At 37.5% G+C, this 12,746-nt stretch overlaps 1 protein-coding gene across 6 annotated transcripts in view; it reads left to right on the top strand.

Annotated features, from left to right (window-relative positions):
• Positions 1 to 12,746, top strand: part of Zfx (zinc finger protein X-linked) — a 73,332-nt gene that overhangs the window by 42,942 nt on the left and 17,644 nt on the right. For all 6 annotated transcript variants that reach the window (XM_051178992.1, XM_051178991.1, XM_051178995.1 and 3 more), the window contains exons 2-3: positions 6,926 to 7,014; positions 10,398 to 10,967. In XM_051178992.1, coding sequence (XP_051034949.1) covers positions 6,954 to 7,014; positions 10,398 to 10,967 — 631 coding nt within the window. In that variant the 5' untranslated portion in view covers positions 6,926 to 6,953. The remainder of the gene's footprint in view (positions 1 to 6,925; positions 7,015 to 10,397; positions 10,968 to 12,746) is intronic.

The raw sequence follows: 12,746 nt of genomic DNA on the forward strand, positions 1-12,746 counted from the left end.
TTAGAATTTGTCAGTGGGAAAACCCAAGAGAGTTTTAGTGAATCTGTCTGTGGCCCTATACCAACAATTGGCATCCTGTAAGAGCAAGCCATAGATGTAGGCAGGTGATTAAATCTGAACCATCTCCCTGTGGGCATAGGTAGGTCTGTCTCTGGTGGTTTTGCAGCAGGAACTGCATTAAATTATCTGAGTTGCACATTTGTTTATACACATGAATTTACAAAATGGGTGCTGTAGCAAGAATGGTTGGTAGTTTTGGTTTAATACTAGAGGTTGAGTATAGGGCCTTATGCATGCTAGGTAAGGTGCTTTATGCTTTACTTCTGAGTTATTTTCCAAGCCCTTGTTTTTTTTTTTTTTTTACTTTTTGAGACTGAATTTGTAGCAGTCAGGCCTCAGTCTCCCAAGTCGGTAGGATTATAGGCCTGTGCCACCAGGTCCAGCTAAGGGGCAGTGTTTTAGGTGGCTTGTAGTTATTCTGCATGATATGACACTGGACAAGGGAAATGTAGTATTTTTCTACCATTGAAAGAAAGCCTGACTGATTACATGGACTTTTTTTCGTGTACTCATACTAGAAAGTATGCTTGTGACTTAGACATTGACTTTTAGAATACAAGTTCATTACTTGTCACAGCCAAGCTTTTCATTAGGACTGAGGAAGATCTCCCAGCTGTCAATGTAACAAATTTAACATCTTGTCTATAAATATGGATAACCAAAAGGAACAATGCTTTTGAGGAAAACCAGTAGTTTGGAAGGGGCTTCCATAACAACCAACTGAAAAATGAAATAGCAGAGAAGAAAGTGTAATGTTGGGTGTAGAATAAGCATTGGTATCTCAGAAATATCTGGGAAAGCATTTTGTCCACCAAAATTTTAGAAGATTGCTATAGGGAAAAACAAAACAAAACAAACAAACAAAAAAAAAACAACAGCCACCTCAGTTTATTTTGGAACTAAAACAGGATCTCTTGCTAGATGTGGTGATATACTCCTTTAATCCCAGCAGAGACAGGTGGATCTCTAGATCCAAGGCCTGCCAGGATAGCCAGAACTAAGCAAAGCATCTTATTTGTGACTATCAAGTTAGCTAGTATAGAAAAGTTAGTAGAAAAGTAAATACAATAAGAGGAAAGCTGTGGGGTGGAGAGATAGGTCAGTCATTCGAGCACATACAGCTTATAGAAGACCAGTGTTCATGTCGGGCTGATCACTACCACCTGTAACTTGAGCTCCAGAAGATCCCACTTTCTGGCCTCTGTAGATACCTGCACTCACGTGCATATACCAATACATAATACATAATTCAAAAGCAAATAAGAGGAAATAAAAGTGATAGTAGAGGACAGATTTAGGAGTACTTATCCTGTAATAGAAATTCTAATAAGAGTGATGAGAGAAGCCAATAGAGTTGCACTCAGGAGTTTGAGGCAGAATTGTCACCAGTTTGAGGCCAGCCTGGAGCTGCATAGAGTACAAGTCAGCCTTTGCTGAGACCCTGTACCAAAAAAACCCACAAAAAAAAAAAAAAAAAAAAAAAAAAAAAAAGACTAAAGGAAATAGAAGGAGCTGGCTGGGTTCCTTCTAGCTCAGTGGTAGAGCACTTAACCTAGTGTGTACTAGATATAGACTCAGTGTCTAGTTCTGAAAAAATACATTACCAATGTCTGAGAAAAAATAAGAAAATGTCTAATATGCAGGAACTTAGCAGGTCCTTATGGCATAGACATGTAATCTCAGTTAGTAGGAAGATTGTGGCAGGAGAATAGAAAGATAAAGGTCTGCCTGCCATATAGAATAAGTTAAAGGCTGGCTTATGCAACTTAGTGAATTTGCTTCAGAAAGTGAAAAAGAAGGCTGAGATTCAACTCAATGGTAGAGCACCTGCTCTGTGTTCAAGACCCTTGAAATGTCTAGTACGAAAAACCAAGAAAATGTTCTTTGTTTAAGAAGGGGTCAAATCTTGATTGAAGGGCACAATGAGTGTACCTGTGAGTTGAAAAGAGGTTGTTAGAGTGATAGCAGTGAAAATAAATAAATAAATAAAAACTGAGATTTATGAATATCTGACTTTAGCCAGACATGTAATGGCTAATTTAATCTCCGCACTTGGGAAGCAGAGGCAGGAAGATCTCTGGGTTTGAGGACAACCAAGTCTAATGGTATGATCAGAGCAGCCAGGGCTACATAAAATTAAACCAAAAGAATAACTGACTTTGAGGATTAACCTAAGAGAAGCGAAATATGATTCAGGATTTGAGACTATTTGGAGAAATGGCTAATATTGAACCATGTGGCAAGAAATTGGGAAAGAAATCTAACTTTGGAGGGAAGATATTAATTAGGTTTTAATAGCTGTAAATTTTCAATTTCTGAGAAAAATTCTGGAAGGTTTGCTTTTGTTATTTGTGAAGTTTGAACCATTTCATCTACCATATGTAGTACAAATTAGTTCCTGAGTGTGACAGAAAAGATTGTAGTCAGCCATAACATTTTATTAAATCAAAGTTCTGGGGAACCACAAGCAAAAAGTGATTTTTTTTTTGTATATGTATGTTAGCAACATATATATCTAAGATCCCTGTTTTGCCTAAGAGACTCATCAAAGAAGTGTGTAGGTATTCAGAAATAGAACACAGCCATGCATTTGAGGCCAGCATGGGGCTGTATTACAAAACTACGCCTTGCTCTCCACCTCCCTAAAAGGAAATTAAAGAAATATAAAACAAGTAAATCACCCCAGATTCCTAATTTAAGAGATAAAATGCCATTGCTCTTCCTATTGACTTGGTGGGTTGTTTATACTTAAAAGATTGGGAGGGAGGAAGCTTGGAGGAATTTTGCGGATTTCATCCAGTTCACTATTTCCCTTAAAACGTTTTCTTTCCATTGTGAACTCTTTCAGAATCATGACTTTTGTACCAGGAAGGGATCTTCTTCCAAATTGGGGTGAAAGGGTCTCAGGTGTTTTGAGGGTGTTTGAGAAAAGTAGTAATAATTTGGTTCTTTTGTTCTTTTTCATTTGTTTTTCATCTTGGTGCTCTGAACCATTCCATTTATTTGGCTACTTTGGGGGTTAGTTTCTATAGACAAATGAATCTGTGTCATTGTTGGCTCACCCTTTTCAATCACATTTAGGTGATTCTGCTTTCTCTAAGTCATTTCCATTCTAACAATACAGTTTCATTTTGATTGTCAGAGGGAATTAGGAAGTCTGATCCCAGAGGGGTTACAAAGCCCTAGGTATAGTCATTTCTGCTTGCAAGTACAAAATGTGTTTTCTCCAAACCTTGAGTTTTATAATGGCCCTTTTCATGTTTGCTAGAATATGTTAGAATATGTATATGATAAAAGATGAAAATAACAACAAATAATTCTCTCCTGGCATGTTGGCTTCATATCATAGAGCTTCTGAATGTTGGGATGCTGTTGAAGTATTCTGAGCCCAGGGGAGTGCTATGATCAAAGCAATGGTAGGAGGATTAGTCTTCCACAGATAGCAGGAATGTCTCAGAACTTGGCACCAGCTCCTACTTGTGCTGGGTTCCTAGTCATTTGTTATGGGAGTGGCAGAAAAGAGCAAGGCCACTTGAGAGGCTATTTTCATGCCTCAGGGATCAGGAAGTATGAATCCAGTAATAAGACTGGAGGTAGTAAGAACTGGGATGGATTGCTGAGAAGTCCTGTGAGGAAGTAGTTGACAAGATCTGGCACTCTGGACTGATTGTGAGTGGGGAAGAAGGATAAAGGTATAGGTGGCCAAAAGTGTTGTCCGTCTGTTGGAGGCATAAAGTTCTACTTTGAGTATAGAGATTTTGGTGGTCTGTGCAAATGGTACCTAAGACCAGGAGAGTAGAGAGAAAACAGTAAGAAATAATGGTTATGTGTATAAGACTGAGGTCCAGTTGTGATTTGGTGAGCGGAGTTAGGTCAGCTAGCTGTATAGACAAGGGGAAGGGAATTGAGATGGCACGTCAAAAAACAGGAAGGAATGAACTTCAGAATCGGTGGAATTGATTACCTGTCAGAGTCTAATAGAAAAGCCAAAAAAAGATAAAAGCTAAGTAGTTGTTTTACAAGTTGAGAATTCTTAGTTAATGGAAATTAGTAGGGAGTTTTGAGGGATGTGGGCCTTAATAACCTTAATGTATCCTTTTTGTTGCCTTAGTTGGCTCAATTTCACTATGCTTAGATGGTTAACTTGCATTTTTCATTTCATAATTGCATTTTTAAAAGGGAAAAGAATTCTAGCCAGAGGTGATTCTGGTAGGGAGTGGGTGGTGACAGCTTAGAGTATTCATGGTTGAACATTTTTTTGTATATTAATCTAGCCATCCTTTGTTTTAATTTCAAATAGTTTTTAACACAAAACATAGCTATTTCTTGGAAATGAGTAGAATCATCGCTGACACACTGAAAAATATCCATTATATAAGTTTTGTTTTTCTCGTGTTACTTCTTTAAGAACTACATGGAATTTAGCCTCTAAAAATAACACATATAGGGCTTTGCTCTCTTGGTAAGGTGACACTTGCACAAGCCTGATGGCCTGAGTTTGGACCCTCAGACTTACCTAAAATCTGGGGCATGGTAGAGACAGCCGGACCACTGGAGCACATTATAGCCAAATCAGCAAAGTTCAATATGAAATTGTCTTAAAAAAGAAGTTATTTGTGGATCCTACAATTGTATCTTTAGGTTTCTGTTTATAACCTAAAGTAACCATAGAAGCCAGGAGAATAGATAGCAGAGAGGGTAAAAATGGGAGCCTTAACTGGAGATGGGGGAAGAAGGGGTTGAGGCTAAATACATAAAGAATGTTTGGAAAAAGGCCATAGGGAATCCCAAAAAAGGGACTTAAAAAACAAAACAGTATAGAGAGCAATCAAGACACCCAGAGTTGACCTCTGACTTGTATGCACACACAGGCCCACATGCACATATGAACATGCACAAAAAAGTAAGACACAAAAATAGCCGTGGTTAATAAGTCCACTAAGATAAATGCTCTGGAGATTCTGAGTAGGGAGAATACTTTTTTGTGTGTGTTTGTTTTTCAAGACAGAGTTTCTCTGTAGCTTTGGAACTTGTCCTGGAACTAGTTCTGTAGACCAGGCTGATCTTGAACTCATGGCAATCCACTTGCCTTTGCTGGGATTAAAGGCTTGTGCCACCACCACCAGGCCTGGGGGAGTATATTTTTAGGGTTTTGTGTTTATATTGGAGTTGTATGCGAGGACATTTGCAAGGAAAGAACACAGCAGAGATGAGATATTTTTATTTATGTTTCTAACAGTCTTGCTGTGAAGCCAGGTTAGGCATAGATTTTGGCAGTCCTCCTGTCTCCTCTCCAAATACTAGAATTACTGATGGGCTCTAGCATAACAGGCCAAGGTTGAGATGTTCTGCCATTTTTGTTTATTGACGTGTGTATGCATATGTGGTCCTGGGAGGTACTTGGGAGAAAGGTGGGAGAGATAATGATGGAAAGGTAGTTTGGAGGTAGAATTTAGGGATAGTATGAGTGTCAAGTCTCTTTAAACAGGAATGATGCTTACAGAAATGGCTTATTTTTGTTAAGATTTTCATAAGCATATAGTATTTACTAACAAAGAAAAGTAAGGGCCAAAGAAAGATGGATCTAATAGTTCCATTTAGTAGGAATTTGATTTTATTGTGCTCAAAAAATGACCTTTAAAAAAACATTTCATAGCTAGTGATAATCACCTATGGCCAAAAGAGTCAAGTACACTGTGAAAATTTAACTTCCCTAAATTGGAGTCAAGAAAGGTAGTGGTGCATCCTTTTAAAAGGGCAGAACTCTGAGTTCAAGGCAGCCTGGTTTACAGAGCCAGTTCCAGGACAGCAAGAGCTGTTATACAGAGAAACCCTGTCTCTAAAAACAAAACAAAACAACAACAACAAAAAAAAGATCACTCACTTTACTATAAGTACTTTGTGGAGTCTATGATTATTCACTATAGTGGTTGAAAGAAAGATTATGCAAATTTAGAGAAGTAATGCAAAAATGGTGCAGAAAATTTCCACGATAAATTACAGAATAATCCCAGCACTTGGGAGGCAGAGACAGGTGGATCTCTGTGAGTTTGAGGCCAGCCTGGTCTATAGGCTGAGTTCCAGGGCAGGTTCCAAATCTACACAGAGAAATCCTGTCTTGAAAGACAGAAAAAAAATTACATGATTTTAGTTGCACCTTAAGAAAACTAGTTGGCAGATGGTGGTGGTGGTGGTGGTGCATGCCTTTAATTCCAGTACTCAGAGAACCCAGGTTCAAATCCTGGAATACTGTTGGTAGCTTATAACTGCCCATAACTCTACTTCTAGGGTTAACTGTCACCCTCTTCTAGCCAAGGGAACGAGGCATGCATGTTGTGCTTATATATAAATGCATACACATATGATAGATAAATCATTTTTGGAGACAGGTTTTCTCTGTGTAGCCCTGGTTATCCTGGAACTCATGCTATAGACCAGGCTGGCCTCAAACTCAAAGAGATCTGCCTCTCTGTGCTTCCTGAGTGCTGGTATTAAAGATTTGCACTGCCTGACAGTGAATTTATTTTTCTTTTATTAATTTATTTGTGACAGGGCCTCACTAGGCAGGGTCTTCTGAAAGGTTTATAGCTGAAACTGATTTGGAACCCTCTATGTATGAACTCCAGATTGGTCTTGAACTTGTGAGTCTTCTGCCTCCGCCTCCCAAGTGCTGGGATTATTGGTGTGTACCTGGCATGTATCTCAATTTATAGTGAGCCCGGGTAAAGGTGATCTTTTTGATTTATATGTTTACATAATGGATAGATGTTTCTCTGTCATATAACTTGAGTGCTTCAGAAATGAAAGTGTGATGTTTAAAAAAAAAGACAAATTAATACTGGCTTCATTTTCCCTCTTGATGTAGGAGTTGTGGCTGATGAGAATTAAAGGCCATGGATGAAGATGGACTTGAATTACAACCACAGGCGCCAAACTCATTTTTTGATGCAACAGGTATGATGACTTGGACTGTACCTTCTTTTTTCTTTTTTCTTTTTGGATTGTACTTTTTGTCCATCAAATTGGGAGTTTGTTATAGGTCCAGTTGCTAAACTATTACAATGTTAGTCACCCTTGGATTTCAGAATCTACAAATGGGAAAGTAAACATGTTATCCCTCTTCTAAAAAAATTTGGCTTCCTCATAACCAACTTAATATTCTTGTCAGTACAAGTTGAGTATCTTTAATCTGAAAATCCCAAATGCTCCAACACACAAAACTTATGAGTGCTAATGTGATACCACAAGTAGAAAGAAAGGCAATTCCACATCTCAGTTCATGACATTTGTTGAAGTTAAAAAAAAAAAACACATGCATATGAAAAAGTTCTGTGTAGAATGACCTTTAGGGTGTATGTGTAAGGTGCTTATAAAAGAAATTAATTTCATGTTTAGACTTAGCTCTCCAGTTATGACACATTGTATGTGTGAATGTATCAGGCTTTCTTTGGGTCACCAACCAGTTCTCAAATCATGACACAGAGACTTATGATTAGTTATGAATGCTTGGCCTCATCTTATGCTTGTCCCACTATCTCTTATAACTTAATTTAACCTGTTTTTCTTCATCCACATTTTGCCTTGGAGTTTTTTATTTTCCTTCATTTTGTATGTCCTACTTTTCTGTCTGTCTGGTAACTGCCTGGCTGCCTGGCCCCTGATATCTCCCTCTTCTCTCTTGATCTCCCCCTCAGCCTAGATTCCTCCTCCTACTTATTCTCTGCCTACCAGCCCCTCCTAACCATCCTGCCTAGTTATTTACCATTTAGCTTTATTAAATCAATCAGGTGCCTTAGGCAGGCAAAACAACATATCTTTACATCATTAAACACATCATAAATAAATGTAATGCATCTTTGCTTAGTTAAAGTAATAGTTCACAATATGTGAATATTGTAAAAGTTGAGAAGTCTAATATGCTAAACAACTCTCTCTGTTCTCAAGTATTTGGTTTCAGTTTTTGAGATAGACTGTCTTTAAAATCTAGGCTGGTCTTGAATTCTCTATCCTGCCTCAACCTCTTGAGTTACATAGACTATAGGTGTGTGCAACTTTCCTGGCCTGGCTTGGTCTCAAACATTTTAAATAAGGAATACTCTATTTATGACAATAGTAGTATCAAACTCTAAGTGTTTTCTTATTATCTTGCCCAGTTATCTCTCTGAGTTCTGTTCCTTGTCTCTTTGACAAAATGCTCCTTGATTACATTTGTTCCACTTGACTCTCCTCTTGCCACATAGTCTCTTGTCTCAGTCTTAGTTGGTAGTAACATTGATTCCTTACCCTGCATTTCTTTAATCTAGCCCACTAGTCAGAATATTTAGCACAACATGTAGATTATATGATGTGTTTTTTCTCTGTCATCCAACAGATAAAGTATAAACCAAGGTCCTCCATGTCCTGACACTACCCTACTTTCACAACCTCCTCACTCACAAAGAGTGAGCCTTCTTTTAGGAAGACCATCTTGCTTCACTCTCTAGAGTACAGAAGGGTTTATGTAGTTGTTAACATGAGGAAAGAAAATACTCACAATTTTGGATTATCTGTGGTTCTAATTATAACATTGAAGTGTGTTTTTGGACATAAAAATTATTTTATATCAATTTAGCTGAAGTATCTTTTTATATAAAGTGTTAACTAGTTTCCCATTGTACTTTAAATGATCAGGTTGTAGTATATTAAATAACTATCAGAAAGGTATATACATTTTGTAACCAGGCCGTTGCCACTAAATGCTTCAATCTTCTTGCTTTCCAAATGGATATTACTATTTTATGGCTTCATGACAGTGTTGAAAATATTGAAAATAAATGATCATAAGCCTTTTGTAGAAACTGTATGAGTTAAAGTAAACATACTCTGTTATTTCTGGAAGTAATTATGGTGGGTATTAACTAACTTCAAAGACTTGTATCATTTTTTAAATTCTTTGGCTTTGATTTTTTTGTTGTTGTTATTGACAGATACATGGCTTTTATTTTTATTTTTTGGTTTTTCAAGACAGGTTTTCTCTGTATTGCTTTGGAGCCTATCCTGGAACTAGCTCTGCAGACCAAGCTGGCCTCGAATTCAGAGATCCACCTGCCTCTGCCTCCCAAGTGCTGGGATTAAAGTGCGTGCACCACCAACACTGGGCTCTAATTTTTGTTTTGAGTTTTTGGCCAGGGAAAGAGTTATTGAATTAGGTACCTGCTTAGATTTAGCTTTGTCTTCAAAACAAGCAGAATCACTCACTGATCTATTGAAGACATTCTTTTTTTTTTTTTTTTTAAGTAAAACTTTATTTTCTTTGGACTGGCAGCCAAGATACTGGATTTGTTTTTATTTTATTTTGTATTTCTCATAAGGATGTATAATTGTTCCATTTGCAGCGTTTGTTGAGAACACTATTTACTGAGCACCATATACTATGCAAACTGTGATGTCAGTTAAGTCATTTAATCTCTTTGGGCAAAAATTGTTTCATCTCCCATCACTCTTATAACTAAAATGAATTGTAGCAGAGTTTCCTGTATTGTGAGGAGCTGCTTTTGGGAGTGACAAGTGACACCAGGGAAGAAGCTAGATAGAATCCAGCACTTTGAAGTCAAGGATAGGTTTCTCCTCTTTTTTTTTTCTTCTTTTGAGACATGGTTTTTCTGTGTAACAGCACTAGCTGTCCTGGAACTAGCTCTTGTAGACCAGCCTGGTCTCGAACTCAGAGATCTACCTGCCTTTGCCTCCTGAGTGTTGGGATTAAAGGTATGCACCACCACTGCTTGGCAAATTATTATTATTGATTTTTCAAGGTAGATGATTCAAGGGAATCTAAATGTTTCAGAAAACTGATAAGCCAGTGCATCTTGGGAGAAATTGAATAGTAGATCTGCCAGTTGAAACATTAATTTGAAATATTAACTTATTATTAATATTAACTAATTGTCTTATTAACTAATTGAAATATTAACTAATTGTCTTAGCCACTGTTGTATTGCTGTGAAGAGACGCCATGACCAAGGCAACTCTTAGAAGAGAAAGCATTTAATTGGGGGCTGGCTTATAGTTTCAGAGGTTTAGTCTATTATCACTGTGGGGAACATGGCTGGAGAATTAGCTGAGAGCTTTAGAGCTACATCCTAATTGGGAGGGAGGTAGAGAAAGAGAGAGACTGGCCCTAGCAGGGACTTTTGAAATCTCAAAGCTCACCTTCAGTGACAACACCTCTTCCAACAGAATCCTTATAATTCTTTCAAACAGTTCTACTCTCTAGTGACTAAACATTCAAATACATGAGCTTCTGGCAGTCATTTTTATTCAACCCACCACACTTATTTATGAGTTTGTTTATTTTTCAGGAGCTGGTGCTACACACATGGACGGTGATCAGATTGTTGTGGAAGTACAAGAAACGGTTTTTGTGTCAGATGTTGTGGATTCAGACATAACCGTGCATAACTTTGTTCCTGATGACCCAGACTCAGTTGTAATCCAAGATGTTATTGAGGACGTTGTTATAGAAGATGTCCAGTGTCCAGATATCATGGACGAAGCAGATGTATCAGAAACAGTCATCATCCCAGAGCAAGTGCTGGACTCAGATGTAACTGAAGAGGTTTCTTTAACACATTGCACAGTTCCAGATGATGTTTTAGCTTCTGATATTACTTCAGCCTCAATATCTATGCCTGAACATGTCTTGACAAGTGAATCTATACATGTGTCTGACGTTGGTCACGTTGAACATGTGGTTCATGATAGTGTAGTAGAAGCAGAAATTGTCACTGATCCTTTGACTGCCGATGTTGTTTCAGAAGAAGTGTTGGTAGCAGACTGTGCCTCTGAAGCAGTCATAGATGCCAACGGAATCCCTGTGGGCCAGCAAGATGATGATAAAACCAACTGTGAGGACTACCTTATGATTTCCTGTAAGTCTTGGGGTATAGTGTTTGTCAGAGGTGCTACTTTTCTAACTTAAACCGGGGGTGATTTTTTTCTTAGCAAATGTTCATTAAACTTAAGTGTATAAAAATACCTTGTCCAGTGTTGCACACCTTCAGTCCTAGCACTTGGGAAGTAGAGGCAGGCAGGTCTGTATGAGTTCGAAGCCAGCTGGGTCTACACAGTAAGTTCTAGGACAGCTAAGGCTACATAGTGAGACCCTGTCTCAAACAAAACAAAATAATTATCTCTGTAAAATGAGTTTTAGTTTGGAGTCTGTAAGGTAACTGAAAATTGTGAATAGTAAAATGGTTAACTTATTTTCTATATAAAGGTGAGATAGAGATGGTTTCTTCAGTTATAGAAAGATACTCTATAACTTTCAAAATCACGAAGGACATGATTTAGGACTCTTGGCATTAGGAATTCTCAAACAATTCGGACACAGACCACTGGACAGGAAAAAACCAAGTATGAATTTATGTTTTTGGGTGTAAAGTAATATTTTGTACTTTAATTGTATATAAAATCCTGTTAATGGAATAGAATGGGAAAGTGCATAGTACTGAAACATAATTTCTAGCATGGTGAATTTATTAGAGCACCGAAGCAAACTAAGTTATTTAGGTGACATACCTCCAAATATTTTAAGTTGACATCTGGGAGAGCAGCTATTTTTTCTTATAACATTACATTTCTTGGTACAACTTTCAGATAGAAAATTCTAGGTTGGGTAGACTACAGTTTTAACCCAGTATAAATTCTTATGCCTTAAGGCACTCATCTTAAGTAAATAAAGACTCATATACTATTTATAAACTTGCCTAGTTTTCATATTTGAAATTAGTATATCATCTAATAGAGTCCACCAGCATTTTATAGGAAATAGCTTTTGAAAGTTACTGAGGTATTCTAACCCAGGTGTGGTGACATGTGCATACCTGTAATCTCAACATTCAAGAGGCTGAGGTAAAAGGTTTTTATAAGTTTTTTCTATTTTTGGTTTTTTGAGACAGGGTTTCTCTGTGTAGTTTTGGAGCCTGTTCTGGAACTAGCTCAGACCAGGCTGACTTTGAACTGAGAGATTCACCTGCCTCTCTGCCTCTCAAGTGCTGAGATTAAAGGCAAGCACTACACTGCACAGCTGACTTTTACAAGTTTGAAGTAAGTGTAGGCTGCAAAGTAAGATACTGTTGGAACAAGCTATGATAGAACTTTTGAAATAGTCTGTATAAAAAGGAAGAAAAAAGGATTCATTCAACGTGTATTTATGGGATTTGTGTGTTTGGCATTGCTGTAGGTGGTCCAGTCACTGAAAACTCCTAAATACATAGAGAAAGCCATTGTTTACGAGGAAAAAAGTCCCCTCTTCCACTCATGTGCTCCCTACACATTTCATACACACAATAATAAAAATTTAGAAGAGTATGTATCTTTATATATTTAGTTATTTTGCCTTAATATAATTCCTCCTGTGAAGTTTATGAGATTATCTATTTTTTTTCTGTTATTTAACCAACACAGTGGTGTTTTAATTTTTAAGTTTTTGTTGATTGGCAAGGCAATATGTGATGTAGCTTATTTCAATTTTAAATTTATTTTGGAAGGTCCTTGTAGCAGTACGGTATGAATAAGTGAACAAGAGACTAGTGATAGTCAGTTCAAGTGGTTTATATATAAGACAAAATACCTCAAGTTGGAGTGTGGTAGTTTAGTGCTGTAAACCCACTACTCAGGAAGATTGAGTTATAGGGCCAGCAAAACCT

The sequence above is a fragment of the Phodopus roborovskii genome, unplaced genomic scaffold (genome assembly GCF_943737965.1).
Source record: "Phodopus roborovskii unplaced genomic scaffold, PHOROB, whole genome shotgun sequence".
NCBI lineage: Eukaryota > Metazoa > Chordata > Mammalia > Rodentia > Cricetidae > Phodopus > Phodopus roborovskii.